We start from the raw sequence: 22112 nt of genomic DNA on the forward strand, positions 1-22112 counted from the left end.
CTATTTTGGAAACTTAAGTAATTGATGAGGCTCAAGGTATGGTCTGCTAGGAACAAGTGATTTTATTGTGTGTTTTTACACCTACTTTGATCAGCTGATGCACTTGACTGACAGTCTCCTCTCTAAGTAACTGAGGGCGGAGGAGTGCTGACCTGCAGTGAGCCTTTCCCGACTTTTTTCCCAAAGTGGGGATTGCCGGCTTTCAGGCAGCTAGGCAAGAGAGAAAAAGAGACTTGATATGGGGGTACCTTTATTTGGGGAGAACAATTCCTTCTATTCCCGGATATGGAACGGACTAAGTCAGAAACTGCAAGGCAAAAAATCCTGGGATAAACATCTGGATGAAATCTACTTACTCCAGCAGAAAAGGTACAGTGCACTTCAGCCTTCTTGTCTTCTCTTTCTTCTGCTGCTCTCCCTGTAGCTGATTCTCACTCTTGCCCCTTAGGCTTTTCTGCCAGTAGATAAACTTTAAACAGCCCTGGAGCACTTTTCTCTATCAGATTTCTTCTTTCAAGGTGGAATGCCTCTGGAGTTCCAATCTTATCTACTTTCACAGGTAGATTTACCAGGTTGCAATTGAATTACCCTGAGTGCAGGACTTCAGTCACAAATTAATAATGTATTATCTTGTCTTTCCTGCTTCGTTGGTAAAGCTCTTAGGAGAATGCATGAAGGTTTGTTTTTAATTATTATTGTTGGCATAATTATCTTAACATTATTATTTATTATTATTATTATTACTGTTATTATTATTATTATTATTAGGAGGTGTGTGATGTATAGGCTGCAGTCAGCTGAAATAGTAGTGGTTTTTTGTCAGCATCTTGCTTTCTGCCTCTCTAAAGGATGTGCTTACTGTGAGACAGAATAGGCTTAATGTTGTTGAACGTTTTGGGGGTCAGTCACCTCCTGGGTCAGTCTGTGGTTTCTCAGCCCTGTGACCAAAGTGTCAACACGTACAGTGACTCCTCTTGGACCTTAGTTTGTCCAGAAGATTGGCTGTGTCTTCCCATGTGAACACTGAAGGCTGTTTGTTACTGCTGTGCAGGGTTGCTCCATGCACACACAGAAATGTAGGACTATTCATGGAAATACAGCTGGATCTGGTTTTCATTGTAATTTCTGCATGCACAAATGCTGTGGTACTCAAATAACAAATTACTTCCAGTTGCTTGCAAAATCTGTTTTTTTTCTTTCCAATATAACTCTGAACATCTGCAGGGACAAAAAGGTGGCTTTGTGGGACAAAATCCAAAATCTATCTATGCATATGTGTATATATATATGTATATACACATATATGTATAGAAATATGCAAAGAAGCAGATGAAGAGGGACAAAAGTACACCTTTAGGGAAAGAACTATATCATGATCTAGCTTCTGACCAAGTCATAAAGTCTGTTCCAGTTTACTTCAGAGCAGTGGGACTTAAATACACTTAAAATGGGAGGGACAGTCGGAACAATAGTGTTTCTGTGGAATGCTGAAGTGTTTACATTTTGCTGTGTTCATGAAAAGCATCACAGGTAATTGAAAAATAAGTTCTCATCAGATTCTGTGAGGTCCAAATGAGTACAAAATAGAATTCTAAACATACTAATATATTAAATTAATTATATAGATGATAGACTAATAATTGGTATCAGTAAGCAATAAATTATAATACAATATTTTTTATGATTATAACATTATCTTTGTATTTTTAAGTCAAAGAGATATGGAAGGAAGCTGTGTTGATCTCTACCTAACCTCCCACTTGAAGCTGAACTATTGCCAGCAAGAGATCACATTGCTTAAGCTCCGTCTAGCTCAGTCTTGAAAGCTTCCCAGGACAGATATTCTGCATTATCTTTAGATACCTGTTATAGTGCTGTAGTAACCTCTTAGTGAAAAGGGTTTTTTTCCCCCAAATATTCAACCTGAATCTCCAAAATCATAATTTTTGATGATTTTTCCTGTCCCTTGTTTACCATCTGCTGTTGCCAAGAGGGGTTTGGTCCCTTCCTTTTTGTTGCTCCTCTTCACATAGGCTACTGTTAGCTTCCCACTTCTCTTTGCTCATTAGTCCTTATGAGTCATGTGCTAGAGGCCCATGAACATCTTGTGTGTTGGTAGTGATGGAGGAAAACAGAAAAAATGTTAGTCATATAAACCCTTCTGCATAAACTTCTCTTAAATTACTGTAGTGCAGTCCCACTGGCCCCAAAGATAACTTTTCTGTGTTTCTTTATAAAGCTCTCTGTAAAACACATGCAATGGGCACAGTATTTACTGTGAAATCAGGGTTGCATGGGGACATGATTGTTCCCTTCCATTTTTGGTCTATATGATTCCCACAGCTTTCAACTAACAGGAATTAGCCACCTGCTATTTGGTCACAAATTACGTGGTGTCAATATGTGAAAACTCTTTTCCTAAAGAGGGACAGGACCAGGTCTTCCTCCTATTATTCTACTCTTTCCTTTCTTGTCCCCAGGGATGCTCAGAATTTGAGGAGGAAAAAAAAAAGCCATTTTGCAGAGGACTGGAATCAGTTTCATTGCTTTCACATTTTTAGTTATGTACAGATAGAAAAACACAGCAGGAAAATGGTGACTGGTGTGTGGGAACTACTCTTATGAAACCTCTGCTTTTGTGGAAAAACTGTTGTAAGCCAAAAGGGCTTTTGCTGCATCCTGTCATTTTGTGGTATAGAACTGCAGTGTTGTGGTTTCAGCCTGAGCTCTTCTTAGTGAAAATGGTGTTGGAATCCATACAGTAATTAGCAGTCATTAAATTTTACTATTGTCTTATTGAAAACCAGTGGTAAATATGTTACCATTTAACTGGCATTCTCTGATCACACACAAAATTTGCAAAAGAAGGGTTTTTTGTTTTTTTTTCTGTCTGACGACTGGTGATAATACCTGAAGACTAATTTTTTGGTGGTTGTCATCTTGCCTGACAATTATGTTCATTCTCTCTCTTTGTATGAAACAGTCCTTAGAATCTTGCTAGCTCTACATCTCATCGTTATTCACAAAAAAGGATTAATATGGCACTCTGTAATATTTCCCCAGGGGAATCCAGGTTCAGAAAATGTGATATAATCTCCTAATACTGGAGAGGACTTTGAGTTTATTTGGCCTTAATCTTCTGGTTTCTCTCTGTTGAAGACTCTCCTTTTTAAACAGCCTATTGCTCAATGTGGAGTCCCAGGGACAGTGGTCACATCTCAAAAGTCCTCTCTACAATCATCTTCAAAAGCAGACTCTGGGATTTACACAGCCTGAATCATCTGAACATAAACCCTCAACATAATTCATAGTGATGGAGAACAGGAAGATGAAGACTTATGAAAATTTGGGCCTGATAGAGGTGAAGAAGAATCACATGTCAGTCACAGTGTAATAGATCTAGAAATTATTCTCAGTGCAAGAGTTTCTAAGGAAATGTGAAAAAATTCCTCCTAGAATGGATTTTAGAAATTCCACCCTATGAGAATTGCACTGTTCATAAAAATAAGCAATCTATAAATTAGAGCAAATGAGTACATGGCTCCAGTACCTGTAAAAGTATAACAATTATGTAGTATTTTTCCTCCTGCTATTGTCTGTATCCATAACTCTGATTGACAAATATTAAGTAACGCATCAGAGATGCCTGGAGCAACATGCATAACTTGCAGAGAGCTATGGTCATTCCAAAGGTGTCACAATAAAACCTTTAGTTTCCAAATTCTTTGGTGGCTCTTTAATCTCCCAGACATATTGGTGAGATGCTTTGCTTACCCTGGAAACAAATGTAGCACAAATAAAAAAGCGGCTCAGCCTAATTCAGGTAAACTGGATTGTTTAGGAATTGTACAGGACACAGAGAGCCTTCAGCTTCTATATCACTCTTTCTCAAGCTGGTAGTGTATGAGATGTCCCAATAGTTTGGCTGTTCATTTGTCTAAACAACATTACTTAGTTTTCATCCCACAATTTAACATAAGATTATGCTGTCTTAAAATCCACAATGCCTGTCAGCATTAATTGGTTCATTTGCTACCGAAGGTAACAGTGAAATAAAGATGCCAGCTTCTAGCTCCAGCACTTCATTTATAGCTTGTTTCAACAACAGTGCTTCTGAGTAATCAAGATGCAAAGAACAATTGGCTGCTGTACATGAAATAAAATCAAAAGCATCATTAGCAGCATTTCTGGTCTTTTCTTCTACTGATACACTTTCATCCTAATGAAAGTTTTGAGACTAGTAATGGAAAACAGTCTCCCTAATTTCACAAGTGTAAAGGTCCTCCAGATGTTGTGTTTCCCAGATATACACACACCTGATCTCAGCCTAAGATGCATCTCAGGATCATATTTAGAGATTCATTTGTAGATATAGGAAGTTATTTGATTTCCAAAACTTGGCCGTATATTTCCTTATAAAGAAGAAAACATTAAATTTGTGTCCTGAAAAAAACCCACCCCAAATTAAAAAGGTGTTAGAAAAAAATTATTGACACAGGGTAAGGTAGACAACCTGGAATAAAAGTGGAAGAAAAACCCTCTCGAGGAGGGCTGGAATTTTGGATGCAGAATGAGGTTGTTAGTCAGAGAACAAATTCATTTTATGACTGCTTCAGTGATAATGAATAACAACTAACAATGTCTGAACCATTAAAACAGTTCTAGTATAAGGTTATTCTTACAATGGTCTCAGATACAGAATTAGGGAAAAAAAAGTTAATGCAAACAGAATGCCCCACTAGAAATGGCTTAGCAAGATTTACATTGCTTTGTGTGGCAGATAGTTAAATATCTGAAGGGATAAGAATTCCCTATCAGTTTCTTGTCTAGTAACATTGACAATTATTAACCTGTTTAATTTATTTCCAGAGAAGCTCTGTTTACTCTCAGCTGAAGGGGCTTTGACATACATGAGCAAGAGGTCCAAGTTAACTTGCTGAGTCTTGTTGCTGGTGCTGAAGAAATTTGCTGATCCTGTTGATTGTCCAAGCTCCTGTTATCTGGCTCCTTTTCACTTCATGCATTTATTCCCTAACTCCTCCTTTGTCATCTTGCTGGGTGATTGCTTTTATCCTCTTTCAGCTGGTTGGCTTCCTCTGAGCAGTCCTCTGCTCTCCTGAAGGCTTTCACACATTTACATGCACATGCTAGCAGAAGGAAGGTAAAAGATGGATCTCCTCTGGCAATTCCATGATTCATTCTGGGAAACGAACAACAGGGAAAGAAGTGAAAGCTAAAATAATGGCTAAAATAATAGCTAAAATAATCACTCCTGATGATGAATTTACAGCTTCAGTTAAACTGCTTTAGAACCTCAGGAACTGACCCTCTATGGGCATAAAGCTTGAAGTTGGAAGCAAACTTAAATTAGAGCAAAGAGTAGGGAAATTCCATATAGTGAATGATTGAAGTTGTAGAATCTGATAAGGGGAGAATAGAAAGAGATGCTTCATTGCTCTTCTAGTGAGTTCAGTCTTGAAATAGAATTTTCAGATTGGTTGCTGTCCAGAGAGTTCACCTATTTAATATATTTCCCTGTTCTGAAAGAATAATCATAGCAATCTAAATTCTTCTTCTTATAATGAAATTAAAACTCATTTACTAGTCTTTATATTCTCTGTCTCTCTATAAGTGAAATGAGCAGACTGCACTCCAAAAGAAGTGCTTAAGAATCTGTAAACCTAAAAGGGTACGTATTACCAGCAGAAAGTGCTTGTGAAATCTTTAGCCTTGTTTAGAACTGTTTTACATGACTCCCTCAGTCAGAATCTGACCTACATTTTATCTTCCTGTGTTTCACAATGGATTTTCGGTGTTCCTGATTTTGCCCTCACCTATATTGGAAAAACTTTTTCCTGAGCACATCACTGAATCATCTGTGAAGAAAAGTGGCATGATCAAGGTTCATTAGCTGCCTCCACACTGACACATTTCCTTAGCTCAGTAAAAAGAACCAGGAGCTCTTGTGGTTCCCATTGCCCCTCAGAATTACTGGTTTGCTATGAACCTGTGCTGCTCCTAGACTGATCCTGAAAGGCAACATCCAGTCTGCCTAGTGTTACAAACCTGACTTAGCTGGGTAAAGCAGGAGCTTAGTATTCCTTGATTCCATTAGCTGTTGAAGGGGATGGACAGGATTAGAAGAGGAGATTAATTTAGATGTGCTGAATTACTGTCTCAGGGTATCTAGATACGTCTACTGAACCATCTTCTGAAAGCCAGCCTCCCTGTTCAGTGACATAATGGTACTTTATGGAAGCTAAGCATCTACTGTAGGCAGCTCTGTTAAGAGACTTAAAGATTTTGCCAGTTGCCGCTTTGACACACAAAAGGGCCCAAGTAGTAAAATGCAAAACTTGCACTGTGTTTGATCCGTCAGGAAGAAAGTTGGTTAAAGATGCAGAAGTTAAAGAATTTAAAATGTTTTGAAGGTTCTAAATTCAGGTGACTTCATTTAATTTTTTTTATATTAGCAAATTTGCTTCCCCTACTTTTTGACATTTATATGATCAGTTCATTGCTGTAATATATTAAAAATTAGTTGATAATTAGAATGGTATGTTTCAAATGAGGTTAAAATGTTTCCCCAATTATGAGACAGAAAATTAAATGAGAGTAAAAGCATATGCTAGGAACATGTAACTCATGAACCTTTGAGACATCCCAGGCAGTGTGCCGTGACATTTGCCAACATTTCTGAGTTCCTCTTCTGGTTTGCTCTTTGGCCTGAGATTTCTGGCATTTTAAGCCCAGTTGGAGGTTGCTACAATAAGAAGAAATGCTTGACAATTTTTCCCTCAGTTTCCAAAAGCTGAGCACAGTATTTTTTAGGTGCCTTCCTCGTAGCAGTATCTTGATTTAATTAGTTGTTTGCAGGAACTTTAGTAATTTTTGAGAGAAAGGTGTTGTGTTTGTGTCCTCCTATGTCATCTCTTGCCCAATCCTTCCACCTCTCTGAGGTCATTTGAGGGATAAAGGCCTACCCAGTAAAGCATCAACATATTAATTGTAGCATTGTTTATACTATTGAAACCCCACCTCTTTCCCACTTCCTGCCTCTGAAACTTGTATTTTCCAGATACACGGAGTCTTTCTTAGCCAAAACAGAGGCAGAGGTGGCAATCTGCCTTCACTAACACCGAATCTTAGGACTTTTGCTTAGAGTGCCTCTTTATTTAGTTCCTGTTTGTTTGATCCTAGATGCAATCTCCTCATCAAATCATCTTGCCATTAGTTACTAATGAGACTGACGCATGAGTAATCTATAGAAGGAATACTTCCCTAACTAGGAGTGTGAAGGACATATAAAAATATCTCAGAATGGCTCCCTGATTTGTTGAGGATGGTTCTTTTAATCCTGAATGTTTTTATTTCTCCTCTGCTCTTCAGGAGTTCTCTAGTTCAGTTGCTAGAGACTTAGTGGGGTGATTTTGGTAACAGGAAGTGTTCATTTTGTGGAATGATAAACATGATGTTCAGTTATGCTTCTGTTACTTGTAGCCCGTGTCCATCAATTTACACTTACTCAAATGATTTCTATTTATTTGTATAATTCAGATATTTCTCATTTTGCTTTATCCTCCAAGTTTTCTCAAGTGTCTTCCACTATAAAGTAGAACAGAACTCACACATTTCAAGTGGATTAAATCCAGAGATAGTGGTATATGAATTTCTCTTTGATTCAAGATCTTGTTATTCATAAAATAATAATTTAAACCAAGAAATTTATATTCCTGTGAGCCACAGAATTAATGTTGCCTGCTTTCCTATTGTTTTACTGTTAAACTGTCCTGTATTTAAGATCCATGAGTTGTAAGAAAACATTTTTTTGCAATGGGCCATTTTTATTTTCTCTATCTCTGATGTGGGTTCTATTGTGGCTTGTAAGAGTTACATTCACAGGCAATGTACATCGGTGTTACCACTTAATAAAAAGCACCTATTGCTTTATGGAGCATTAATCCCCAAAAACTTGTAACTAAATAATGCCAGAATACATGGAACATCACTAGGAGGAAGCATTTACTGTGTCTGCAGGTATAAAATTTCACTAATGTATTTGTTCCACATGTTTTTTGGGGGGAGGTGTGCTTAAGACAACTATTGCCAGTTGTTAGCCTGCAGTAAAGGGACAGACAGAGGCTGGTGGAAAAACAAGGGCTGGTGTGATCCTTGTTCATATCCTTGATTTTGTAATTTTCTACTGTAACCCTGAGACTTATTTCACATCATACATTCCAGCCTGACCTGGGTCATGCTAGATAATTAAGATCAAATTCAACATATGTACTAGAAAACAGCAGGGATGAGATAAAAGCACAACATTTTAATTAGGACAAAAATCTAAAACCAAACTTGACTTGTTGGGAGTGAGGAATCTTTTTCTATTTCATACTGAAAACTCATGAGACACAGTTTTTTATTTTGGTTGGAGAGCCTTTAATCTTTATCTCCTGAATGTAGGATGCTTATAATTCTTTATTTGTATAAAATCAAGAAATCAAAAAGCCCATCCCCAAACCATTTTTTAATTTATTAATTAAAAGTCGAACCTGAAAATATTCAAACATAACAGACATATTCAACTCAATTTTGTAGATTTTTGTTCGTTTTTTTTTAACTTTTGTGCGGCAAACTCATGATTTTGAACATTGGCAAACCTTGTTTGGATGCTGAACAAACACTGCAGGTAACTCTCTTCAGGTACTTATGCAGATTCATAGGAACACCACCTGAGCTTCTCTTTTCCAGGCTAAACTGTCACAGTTCTCTCAGCCTTTCCTCATCTGAGAGATATTCTATTCTCATGATCATCTTTTGCCTTTTGCTGAAGTCTCTCCAGTAACTCCTTATGTGTTTTGCACTGAAGATCCTAAGGCCTTGGTGCAGGGCTCTAGGTATGGCCTCACCAGATCTGAATGGAGCGGGAGGATCACCTCCCTTGACCTGTTGTTTGCTTCCAAAGACCTTGCTGTAGTGAAGTTTGGTGGCTGTACTTATAAATTCTTCATCAAGCCCAAACGATATACTCAAATAACCCAGATCCTCATGGAAGACTCAAGGACCTGCTTCAGCTGTAAGTGAACCACTCTGTCTGGAACTTGTTTGAGTGCATGCTCTTTCCCAGGACATGGACATATTTCAGTTCTCAACAATTTCCTTAATTCTCTCAGGACTAGAGGAAAAAAAAGTAGTATAGCTAAGCTCTCAAAGTTTTCTCCATAATTTTGTATATGGAAGAATTACATTTCAGAGCTCAGTCTCTTAATTATAGGAAGTGTTGCTAGAACACAGATGGAATTCTTGTTTGCCCTTTTCTATCCTCTCTGGGAGGAATTCAGACAATGACCTTTTCTTAATTTATTGTGCTGTGTGAAGAAACAACTGGCTTTTTCTGGCTCCTGAGGTAACTGTCTACTTGCAGGCGGGCTTCAATGACCCATCATTCACTACTTCTGTGCTTCAAAAAGTGGGATATAAAAACAAGAAATATTTTGGTTGTTTCCCTCTGCTGTCTTTCCCTCTGCTGCCACCATACGGTTCAGCATCAGTAAGTCAAGAGATGATGGACTTCAGCGTGTTTTTTGAATTACGCCACTCTGCTTTTTCCTGTTTTTTTTTAATTGTGCATTCAAAGAATACCTCAGATGGTAGATGTGCATTGCTGATTTTTCAATGAAAATGTTCAAGATACAAACTGTCTCGAGCAAAGGCCATGCTAGCTCTGGAGAGAGGCACCATGTGTTTGACTTTGTTCTTTATCAGCCATGTTTTCTTGACTACAGGATCTGGGAATCCCCACTTCTCCAGGCTGCCAAAGAGAACAACCTTGCTGCCATTAGGAAACTTCTCACTGATGGAACATGCGATATCTATCAGAGAGGTAAATGGGATTACTTGAGAAAAATGGTTTTCTGTGGAAGGCAAATGCTTCCTACAATGAATAGCTTGTTGGTTTGCTAAAACATTTGCATCAGCAGACTCAGATGACTTAACTCTATGTTAGCAGCATTGCAATAAAGTGAGTTTTCTGACTTGGTTGTTCTCATTCACTTCGTGCCTGAGGTTTGCCATCACTTACAGACACCTGAAGTTTCTGCTCAGGTTTCAGATCTTGTTGAAGTGAAGGACAGAGACTGTACAGTTATGTGGCTGTACCAGGCACTACTTAAGGGAGGACATAGGCCTCCTGTAATTCCCTGCCTCAGTGAATCTATTTCTGCTTTTGTCCCATACAATTGGACATCTCGACAATTCTCATGCTTGTCCTGCTGTTTCTAGGAGCAGTGGGAGAGACTGCCCTTCATGTAGCTGCCATGTATGATAACTTGGAGGCAGCAGTGGCTCTGATGGAAGCAGCCCCTGAGCTTATCAATGAGAGGATGACATCAGAACTGTATGAAGGTAATATCCCTGGGAATGAGGATGGGCAGGATTCCCTGCAGGAGGGGAGAGGAAGCCCTACTTGTGCATTTGGGAAATTGGCTTATACTGGCCCTGGTTCAAAATGTTGCAAAACTGTTGCACAGCAAAACCAACATGCAAACGGCTTCTGACCTTTCTTGGAAGGTGGAATTATATTAAACATGAGCACACACATGTGCAAACATGCAAAGGCCTTGACCAGGGAATTGCAAGGGATTGGAAAGGGATTGCAAGGATATATACAGTTTGCTTTCTGACATACTTGTTTGTAAAAAAAGGGATCTCTGCCTGACCTCCCCTGAAAGGAGAAAAAGTAGTTATTTGGTTGAGGAAATGAGGAATGTGGCCACTGCTTTTGAGGCTAGACTGTTATCCAAATTTTTAAAGAATGCTTCTGGTTGAGTACACAGAAATTCCAGCCTGCGCCTCAAAACCACTAAAATAATAATAATGAGGTTATCAAAATTCTAAAGCCTAGTTTGAAGGATTAGAGGAAGTCTTTGGGAGTTTTGTCTTGACCTTATCTTCGTTTCTTATGAAGGAAAGCTTAGTCAATCTCACAACTTTCTGTTTGCTTCCCAAAAGAGTGTGGCATGTCTTGATTTTCCCTTCGGGAAATGAAATCTAGAAAGTGAACCCTATTGGGGTTTTTTTGGCAATTTGTAAAGTCAATTCTAACAAATTAATGAAAAAATTGAAGTAGAACGGAACCTCTGGAAAATCTCCAGCACAGCCCTTTACATACAAATGAGATAACTTCAAAGCTAATTCCTTCACCTGCTGTCCATTTACCACAGCTGCCATGTGAACTGCAGGCTGCTGATCAGCCTGAAGTTGCTTTCTCGAAAGATAAGGTTTTGTTTCTGTGTCTTGCAGGGCAGACAGCTCTCCACATCGCAGCAGCCAACCAGAACACCACGTTGGTGAAGGCTTTGCTGAAGAGAGGAGCCAATGCCAGCACAGCAAGGGCCACTGGGCACTTCTTCAGGCGCAGCTCCCAGAACCTTTTCTATTTTGGTACAGCCTTAACTTCTCCTCTTGCTGCTCTAGGAGGGAACCAGCAGAGTGGTGAGGGGATATGGGGGAGCCTTCCTTTAGACCCCATCTAAAGTGGATAAATAGAAGCTCCTCTCTCCAAGCATCATCAGACATACATCTTTTAGCAGAGAGTAAGACTGCCTCAGAGTCTGTGAATGCTATGTGAATATACTTTATATATTTGCATGTATGCAAATAAATATATATATACTGTATAAAAATTGCAATTTAGTGTCTTCCTAGAAGCAAATTACCTGTCAACATTCTTATGGAAGTAAACCACTGAAAAGAACATTTCTTCCTTTTAGTGTTGTGTGAGATAAGTTTTTTAACCTTTTTGATTAGGATGAGAAGTGAGGCAGGAAATTTACAAGTTACCTAAAGTAACTCCTCCTTTCATATCTTATGGCTTCAGAGCATGGATAGCTTTCCCTCAACATGCTTCAACCTCTCCTGCCTCCTGGATCCTTAAATGTTGTTTCTTCCCATTCCTTTAATTTCAGGAGAGCATGTTTTATCATTTGCTGCCTGTGTGGGAAATGAGGAAATTGTGCAGCTGCTCATTGAAAATGGAGCTGACATTAGAGCTCAAGATTCTCTGGGTATGTGCTGTGGGGCTCAGTGAATTGTGTAGAGTGGATCTGGACACTTTAATTCAGATAGTCATCTGTGCATGCAGATATTCTTTTCTCACTAGAAACAGCTGTGGGATGAGTGATATGAGGAAAATAAAAGCTATCAGCCCATTCTCAATCTTTGCAAAGGGCTGGGCTATTCCAGATACTTCACTCACTCTGCTTCCTTCATAGGTAACACTGTTCTTCACATCCTGGTTCTCCAACCTAATAAGACGTTTGCCTGCCACATGTACAGCCTGATACTTTCCTATGACAGGAGCAAAGAGGGACCAGGTTCACTTGAACTGATTCCTAACAATGAGGGGCTTAGTCCATTCAAACTGGCTGGAGTTGAGGGCAACACTGTGGTGAGTTTGTGTGACACTGGTACCTCTGTACAAAAAACAAATGGAGACCTTGAAATAACATCATTCAGAGTGAGGGAGTTTGTGCATGTTCTTAGTGGGTAGAAGATATATATGTAACAAGATTTTTTTTTTCCAGAAATTTTATGTAGGTCCCAAAAACCTTTAAAAGAGATTTCTTTATACTAATGAAAGAAATGAGTGCTTAAAGAATAGATATTTCCCCCCACTTTTTGAAGCATTTGAGTTAAACAGGTATTAACAGACACATTTACTCCAAGTAATGTTTTGAAAGGCTCACAGAAATTATTGCCTTGGTTGCCTAGATTTCAATACTCTAAATGTGATGCATGGAAAACCTCCTCAGGTACCCACAGGCATTTATTAATAGACAAAATCTTAGCATTTAATGTAAACCCTCATCCTTCCACTCACTGAAAAGACAAAGGTAGTTAGTGTTTCTTCTGTAGATTCCCAATGGACCATTTTCCTTGTCACATCTCTTTTCTGATGTCTTGTAGAAGAATATTAAAACATTTTTCCTAATCAATCTGTAATTCCATCTGAAGTCTATTGTCAGGAACTACAGCTGTGTCAAGTAACATTAGTAATTTGATTAGAATTTAGAGCAAAAATAATTCATCCTTTACATCAAGCATGAACTAATAATCAAATAGGAATCAGAATCAGAAAAACTTCTTCCACTTCCTAACTTCCCATAATTGTTCCTGAGAGATATGAGAACCACAACAGCGACCAAGTTGAAGGAAAAGATGTTGTAATTAAGGGTTTTGAATGTCTTTATTTGTTCTCATTGCAAATACATGAAATACTGGAAAGCTTCTGATATCTTTGCCCCTCTTCTTTTCTCCTTAGATGTTTCAATACCTTATGCAGAAGCGGAAGCAGAATCTCTGGTCCTTTGGCCCCTTGAGCACTGTGCTGTATGATATCACGGAGATTGACTCCTGGGCTGAAGATCAATCCTTCCTTGAGCTCATTGTGTCCACCAAGAAGAGAGAGGTACCGTGAGCACGGCGTGCGTTCTGTGTGCAGACCATGGTGACCATAGAAGGAGAGCAGTGATGACTTTGGATATTCAAGCTCACTGATACAATCCTTAGGGCAAGGATTTTGTACCATGAGCTGCAGAGGATACATGAAGTTTAGGGGTTTATTAATGGTCTGGCTACATCTGATGCTTTATATATAGTTTCTTCTGAGGTGTGGAAATTGGAGGTTATTGAAAGAACTAGGTATGAACAAACTACAGAAAAGGGTCTTCTCTCACCAGGCTCAAAGATACACTTCCTGTAACTGTGGTACTGATTAACTCTCACAAGATCCTTGTGAGACAGGAGTACATTCAGAAATCCTAAACTGGAGTGCATTTAAAAACCACTTGTTGTTATTATTCCCTTCATTTTATGACAGGTTATGACTCAAAACAAAGTGGGCAAATGATCTCTCCTGTAGGTTCAAAAGCTTGTAAAGGGATTAGTAAGACAAAAACAGCAGAGTGTAATGGTGAGCTCTGATAGCTCTCCCTGGGACTTTCAAGCCACACAACCCTATCAGTTGTAATGACCTTAAATAATCCTAACAGGACAGGAAATGAATCAGAAGACACTTTAATTAGCACAGTTCTGCCCATTCTGTATTATTTCCACCTATCAAAATTTTAGTCAAACCTTTCTAACAAAGATTTGAGCTCCCGGAGAGCTTTGCTATGGAGCTGCTATGTCTATGGAGCTCCCATTTGCTCTTACATGAAATCCTCTAAATTTCTATGAGTGGGGATACATATGGAAATCCAGGGGAAAGCAGCCCATGTTAAAAAATGTAACAGGCTTAGAAGTTGTCCACTTTAGAAGACTAAACCACAATCCTAAAAAGAAAGCAGGATACTGGGCCTCTCTCTTATCCCAAAGCATAGATATAGTGCATGCAGATCCAAGAATCTTAATTTCAGAAGATAAGATGTCCCCAAATATCAAGAGACACAATGATTAATTTTCCAGAATGCTATTACATATATGCAGTTGCAATTTTTCGATGCATAACTAGTAATTGCATTTGATATTTTTGGCCCAAAATGTTTGCTGTCTCTCTAGAAGAATGTCGTGACCCAATCCCATCATCCCCTCCCAATTCAATATTGGAATAGAAAAGCACCTTTAGACCCCAGTCAGAAGCAGGTTTCTCTTGTGTTCAGGGGAATGCATACACACATAGGTACTAAGCTATATTTTCTGATCCTGAAGTGGTTGAAAAGTAAAAAAATAGAGGGGAACTAAGCTACAGGAAAATTACATTAAGCTTCAAACTTGTATTATCCCTTTGAAAATGAAATTTACTCTCCTACACAAAGAATTCTAGAATAGTGACTTCTGCAGAAGTCAGAACATTCACAGGTGGATTCTCTCTCATGCAGTTTTGATCCTTTATGATATTTCATAGGCTATTCAAGAGTTCTGTTAATGTCCATTTATGGAAACATTCCCTGTGCTTGGTGCACTTAGCAATTTTTGGCTGACTTAGAGGAAACAGGGCATTGTAGCAAGAGAAGAAAAACATCCAGAGTGCATTAAGAAGTTTTTCTTTAAAGCAGCCCAGTCGCAAAAATTTGACTCACATTTTCTTCTCACTTACTGCAGTGGTGCCCTAAACAATAGAAAGTAAGTATAGAAATATTTAATAAAGTGTGTGGCTCAAATTCCTAAGTTGTAAAGTCTCTCCTACTTATACTCTGTCAGTCTTATAGTATAAGCTGAAGGCCTGATATATCAATTTATTGTCACCCTTGATATAGGCTAGTCAATTTATTATCACCCAGATACTAAGGCAGAAACTTAAAAAGGCAGCATTTTTACATAAGCCATAGAGCATAAGACAAGTACAAATATATTTTAGAAAAAGTTTTTGGTTTTCGTATTTTAAAACACCTGATACAGAAACTTGTGTTGTTGTACAAACAGGAATATTCTGTCATCCTCAGTTCTATGTCCCTACACAGAGGACAAATTTATTCCATTATCTAACATGCTTTTCTTGTACTTCCTGCTGGTACTCAAGAGCTGTTCCTTGCAGGATGAATTTCCTTTTTCCAAAGCTCTTTATTGTCAAACTGAGCAAATCCAATGCCCACTAGACCATTCCACTTTTGCAAAGCAAATTCAGTTTCATAATGCTGAATAGGGCAGAGGAGAACACTTTGTCAACACTCTCTCAGGAAATCTGTGGATGCTGTTTATGAAACAATGCACTTTTGGCAATTAATTCCTTCTTTCTCTCTTTCTCAGGCACGCCAGATCTTGGACCTAACACCTGTGAAGGAGCTGGTGAGCCTGAAGTGGAACATGTATGGTCGTCCCTATTTCTGTTTCCTGGCCTTATTCTACATCCTCTACATGGTCTGCTTCACCATGTGCTGCGTCTACCGGCCTCTGAAACCCCGAACAGGCAACAGGACCAGCAGCAGGGATAACACAGTCTATGTCCAGAAAATGCTTCAGGTACCGTGACTGGAGGAGTCAGAACCCCCATTGGGCAATTCCCATCTAACCTACTTAACTGGAAAGTCCAAGACTTCCAGCTATTGCAGCTGTTCTCCTCCCCTCTTTTGGCCAGCTGACCTTTGTCAGGGAGCAATAGGAGGTGTGCCTTGTTCTCCATTGCTGGGGCTGGGCTGGTTCCTCTGGCATTTCCAGGTCTACTCATGTTTATTATAAGTAACAATAGGCCTTCTTCTCCCCCATCCTCTTTTAAAATTTACTCTCGCTTTCTTTAAAATTTAATTTTAATTTTCATTAACTTTTTTTTTCAGGAATCATATGTGGCGTATGAGGATGAGCTGAGGCTGGTGGGGGAACTTATCACAGTCATTGGAGCTGTAGTAATTTTGGTCCTTGAGGTAAGAGAGACAGCTATGCAGTTTCAAGTTCCATCAAGGTAGATTTTACTTACCAGACAAACATGGATCTGTGCTCATCACTTGGTAGGGCTTATTTGCTTAGTCTAAGTGCTTCAGCATAGGTCTGTGGCAATAGACATTGCCAACAGTATCTATTAGATGAGACAGAGACCGTGACAGTGTCCTAAGTAAGACTCCAGGTGCAGAAGAAGCAATTAAAAGGATCGGTCACCCTCTCAAATACTGTCTGCAGGGTAATCCATGGTTCCTGTTAGCTCCATCCATGGTGAGTCCAGCTGACTCCCAGATGTTTCTTCACCCAGTACCCATAAATATTCCTGTGTTTAGGGGTACTGGGTAAAGTGATTTCTGTGCATAAACAGAAAAGTTTATATTTAATTGGAGATCAGTTGCTCTATGGACTTGTAACAGGAACCTTTCTCAACCACCCCCAACTTGGTTTTATTATAACAGGAAATAGAAGATTGAAACTTTTGTGAGAAAACTCAAAAGATGATGACAGGAAGAACTGAAAAGAAAACAGGTCTTGTAAATAGCTTTCTGCCTATATGGGGTGCATCAGACACTGTGTAACCAGCTGGCCAAAGGAAGTCATTGTCCCCTCTCTGCTCTGCACTGGTGTGACATCAGCTTGAGTGTGGTGTGCAGTTTCGATTCCATGGTTATGTTCAAGAAGGACAAGTCCTTCTTCCTGTGCTTAGTCAGGAAGTCACTCTGGGGCTAAGGCTACAATTAACACAGTGTGAATGATAACAAACTTCTTTGATTCCCCAAGAAGGTCTTTTTTGTCTTTGTTACTGAGGCACCTCTCTGTGACATATCTCTCAGTCGGCCCGAGCATTCTTAAATTTTTCCAGCAATCTCTGTCTCATCTCAAGAAGGGCCCACCTGGCTCCACCATTCTGATTTTAAAGTAGCACAGAGATTGATCCACTAAAGGAGATATGGCTGACCTTAAGAACCTGTGAATACTGGGGGTTGCCATGACATTTAGTAGTATTATGGAAACTGTCTGAGTCCTTAAGTTAACAGGATGTCTCTCTCAGATTCCAGATATCCTTAGAGTTGGAGCAGCAAAATACTTTGGACAAACAATCCTAGGAGGGCCTTTCCACATAATTGTGTAAGTACAGGACATACTAAGTCTAATAAATATATTGTCTATCATTTCCCCCACTGCTCTCTTTTGCAGATGAGTCACTTTTTCCATTTTTTTAGAATATTCTTTCTCTGGATTTATTTCTCTTAATGGATCAACTAATATTTCCTTTACTGAAACTTTTCAGCAAAGCTGTCTCTTCTTCCTTGCAGCATCACATACGCTTGCATGATCCTGGTGACCATGGTGATGCGTCTCACCAGCACAACTGGGGAGGTGGTGCCCATGTCCTTTGCCTTGGTGCTAGGATGGTGCAACGTCATGTACTTCGCACGGGGCTTCCAGATGCTCGGACCTTTCACCATCATGATCCAGAAGGTGTGAGACACAAACAAATACAGGCTGTCCTGGCACCTCTTTGCAGATAGGGAGAACTGTAAGAATACTTCTTTATCCCTCAGGACTATTTGCTTAATTTTTCATTAATGTCAAATTGACAAGTTCTTATCTACACAGAGCGTTTTAGAACTTTCACATTCTCTCTTTAGTGCAAAGGTTTCCTTTAGTCCACTCATGGTCTTAGAATCTGGAAAAAGGTTTACATAGGGTGGCACTGTGACTTGGTGGAACAGCTGGGGCTCATGGTGGCTCTGTCTTTGCTCTACAGATGATATTTGGAGATCTCATGCGCTTTTGCTGGCTCATGGCTGTGGTGATATTAGGCTTTGCATCAGGTGAGTCTACAAAGAGAAAATAATCATATGTTATCCCTGCCAACTGCTTTAGTGCAAATTAAGAGTGTGGGTTTTGATTTAATATCTGATTGACTTCTGAATAGCTAGGAAAACTGGTGGTGATGTTTAGCTTCTATTTCTCTGAGCATGATCACTTTCCTAGTACTGACTTCTGTTCTCAAACCTTGAGTATGGTTTTCTCTTCTTGCTCTTTTCAGGGTAATAGAAACCAGAATAAATCAGATAATCCCACATATTTTTAAGTCAAGGTTTAATAACATGCTGCACTTATGCTATTTGTTTGTGGAAAATTAGATTAACACACATAACTCTATTTATCCTTGAGGATGAAACGATCACTACTTTGAGAAATAAATAAATAAATAAATAATCAGGGTAATTTTGGATCGTTTAACATGGAGACCAATGATTCTAATCAGGGATTTGTCCTTGCATAGAAACCCATGCAGGTCCTGCCCAGACCAACTTTTTTGTCAGAATCTCTTATAGGATTCTGTTATTCCTCCTGGAATGTGATTCTTCTTGTTAAACCCTCTAATTTTTTTTTCTCCTGATTCCTCTCTTCCAGCTTTTTACATCATCTTCCAGACAGAGAACCCTGAAAACCTTGGGCAGTTCTACAACTATCCCATGTCCTTGTTCACCACTTTTGAGCTGTTCCTCACTATCATTGATGGCCCTGCAAACTATGATGTGGACCTGCCCTTCATGTACAGCGTGGTGTACTTTGCTTTTGCCATCATTGCCACCCTCCTTATGCTCAACCTCTTGATTGCCATGATGGGTGACACCCACTGGAGAGTAGCCCACGAGCAGGATGAGCTCTGGAGAGCCCAGGTAATCTAGTTAAGGCAGGCATTCCTATCTGATTTCAAATGGCAGCTAGAAGCCTGTCAGCCTTTCTTGTCCACCCCGTGTCTCCCTAGATATTTGTTCATTATGCATGGAATCTCTTGTTAAATGGAATTGAAGTTGCATTGAATTAAAGTTACATTGAACTTGAAGCTTGCAAATCACATTGCTGTGTAACTGAGAGTTAAATTATAATAATAGGCAGTGAATGAAGGAGGATAGAACACTAGGTGATGATTACATGAAGGCCAAAAATGTCTTTTGATTCATTAAAAGAAGTTGGCCTGACTGTCTTGGTCAAAAAGCAAGGAAATTCAGCCAGTTCTACAGCAAATCAACAGGAAATTCATTTCCTATATTTTTCTGTGAAAAAGCAGTCGGACAAATGGTTAAATGTAGTCATGTGGCCACACTGGCAAGTTCTGATGACAATTAAAGTAGGTATAGATACTGTCCTATTCTCTAGCTTGCAACTAATTACCCTAATCATTTCCATGAGGTATAAAAGGAAAGAAATGGAACAGTGTTTTAGGACCTCCATTACTTCTTCAAAACATGTCACAGTTAGACCTAAATCAGTGACTGCCTTATTTGAAATGAAGTATAGACTGTAATTTTTTTTCCTTAAGGAGCTGTAATGGAAGTACAGTATGGGTTCGTTCTCATGAGACTAATATGTTTGAAATAGAGTCAGATTTTTTTTCTAATTCATCTGAGCTTTTTCTTTTTTTCTCATTCCAAAGGTTGTTGCTACTACTGTCATGCTGGAGCGGAAACTGCCCCGATGCCTCTGGCCTCGCTCGGGAATCTGTGGGCGGGAATTTGGGCTGGGGGACCGATGGTATCTCAGGTGAGTTCTCTTGGAGTGTGTGCATGTAAGGATCCAACAGGAAGAACCCAATGTATGGATGTTAATAAAGAGCCTTTCCAGTGGTCTAGGGAGTGTTTGAAGTGCTGTCTTTACAGAACACAGACCCCAGCCTGTTTTCTGTCTGTGACTGATGGATAGACAAGAGCTGTCACCCTCAGAAAGCACTGCTGTGCATTTCCTTGTGAAACCAGCTGATGCCTTCTCATCCAGTAGTCACATTGGACAGACCCCAGAAACTGCATGGGTTATAAGCCCTGAATTTTTCTTTCAAACTTCTTACAGTACCAGTGAACTTCACTGTTGCCCTTGGTTGTCTGTCCCTGTCCTTTAGATATATGATATGGCAGAGGCAGAATTAATCTCAGGCATTCAGCAGCAAGGAGATACCCTGTGAATGACTCAAAATCAGAACAGGAATAATTAAGGTCAAAATTTCTTTCTTGCGTGAACCTAGTAAATGTTACACTTTGCCATGACTATATCAGGTGGCAAAGGCACAGGTCCAGGATTTCAGTTTAGGCACTGAACTAAAAAACTGCCTGTAGTCTAGATACCACTAAATTCCTCATTATTTCTGATTTTAATCAATATTTATCCCAGGTGAGAAAATAATTAACTTTTCTAACTGTGCCATCTTTTGCTGACAAAGCCAGAAGGGGGAGTGGTGGCAGTATGAATCATAGAATTATAGACTCAAAGAATATCCTGACTTGGAAGGGACCCACAAGGACCATAAAAGTCCAACTCCTGGCCCTGCACAGGACTTTCTGCATGTTTTGCAGACAAACTGAGCCTTGTGGATTTTCAGATTTACTGGGCAGAACAAGGAGACCTAAAGTGATGCCAATATGCAACACTTTCAGTTCAAGTCATGGAATATAACAATATACTGCAATAATAATTGGGAATGCCAATATTCATTGGATGCTGTGAGAAAACAGTGTTGCTGTGATTTAATTCTGTCAAGTCACATGGGTGTTCATTATATATGTGTGGGACAGTAATTTGGAAGACAATCTATAAGTAATGTAATTGGTGGAAGTGGAGCAGTTAAAGGTTCAGCAAGAGATGACATCCTGAGGCTAGCAGCCATAGAGTATCAGAGGAGAAAAGTCAAGAACAGAGAAAATAAATGAATATATGCATATATATAAGGTCTTCCAATTGCTTACAGCTGGCAAAATGGAAAGGGTAAATCACAACTGGGAAATGAGTTAAAGGACAAGAAACCACAGGCAGACAAAGGTACTGAAGTCAGTGATGGGGATGAAAGTCTAGGACCTGTGCTAGCATCTCCTACCATCCTGTCTATAATCAGTTTCCTGTGCAGATTTTTCGAGAATATCTCTGTCAGTAGGCCAGTTTTTTGGAGGGGTTTTATTGATAAGCTGTCATTTTTCTACTTCATTCAGTTTATATTTTCTAATCCTCTTCCAGAATTGAAGACAGGGTTGATCCCAACAAACACAAGATGATGCGGTACACAGAGGCATTTAAAGCTCAGGATAGGGAAAACTATGACAAAGGTTCAGAAAAGCTGGAAACCAACGGAGACACCTTGTGCAAGAAGGAACTGTCTGCTTTGTCACTGTCACTGTCACGGAGCACATCCAGAACTAGTTCTCACCGTGGCTGGGAGATCCTGAGGCGCAACACCTTCCGCCAACTTTGTGGAGAGGTCGGTCCTGCTGTGGATGAGGAGGTCTATGATGTCTAAGAAGCCTCTATTTTCACTCCATAAGATATGAAGTGCCTCTTTTGCCACGACAGTTGTCTTCTCCAGCTGTTCAGATACACCTCATCATGCCACACACAGAGTCAGCCCTGGAGAACTCTGCTGGTGAAGATTTTGTGAGCATTTTATGACATCTGTGCTATGACAAAAGAATGCAATTTTTTCTCTCTTACTTATAAGCATCTCTTCAATTGCACTGATATTTGTACCAAGCTGGTGGGCTTGTTGAGCTACGTAATGCAAATGATCAAAAGAAGCCTGCAATGGGATTTCATCCATTTATGATGAAGTGATCAGTAAGCCCTCTTCCAGACTGTTACATAAAGTATGATCTTTCCCATCCAGTTTCACAAAATTGCAAGGCTCTCACAGCAAAGAATGACTGAACTTCTGATTTATGATTTGACACAAAACAGAAGAA

The 22112-nt window shown here is 39.4% G+C and overlaps 1 protein-coding gene across 1 annotated transcript; it reads left to right on the plus strand.

The window, feature by feature from the left end:
* Positions 1-238: 238 nt before the first annotated feature.
* Positions 239-21673, plus strand: LOC134041113 (transient receptor potential cation channel subfamily V member 5-like). The gene is made up of 15 exons (XM_062487402.1): positions 239-369; positions 9786-9883; positions 10282-10404; positions 11302-11442; positions 11967-12065; positions 12273-12448; positions 13322-13468; positions 15748-15960; positions 16272-16358; positions 17426-17502; positions 17691-17856; positions 18146-18212; positions 18802-19070; positions 19829-19935; positions 21394-21673. Exons 1-15 carry the CDS (start codon positions 239-241, stop codon positions 21671-21673), a joined length of 2181 nt encoding a protein of 726 aa, XP_062343386.1.
* Positions 21674-22112: the final 439 nt, after the last annotated feature.

The sequence above is a fragment of the Cinclus cinclus genome, chromosome 2 (assembly GCF_963662255.1).
Source record: "Cinclus cinclus chromosome 2, bCinCin1.1, whole genome shotgun sequence".
NCBI classification, from domain to species: Eukaryota; Metazoa; Chordata; class Aves; order Passeriformes; family Cinclidae; genus Cinclus; species Cinclus cinclus.

Bases quoted from the DNA above. Each gene is read 5' to 3' on its own strand.
- LOC134041113 (XM_062487402.1), top strand. From the start codon at position 239: ATGGGGGTACCTTTATTTGGGGAGAACAATTCCTTCTATTCCCGGATA. The intron at 12,066-12,272 runs GTATGTGCTGTG...CTTCCTTCATAG, and splicing joins TAGAGCTCAAGATTCTCTGG to GTAACACTGTTCTTCACATC. The intron at 12,449-13,321 runs GTGAGTTTGTGT...TTTTCTCCTTAG, and splicing joins GAGTTGAGGGCAACACTGTG to ATGTTTCAATACCTTATGCA.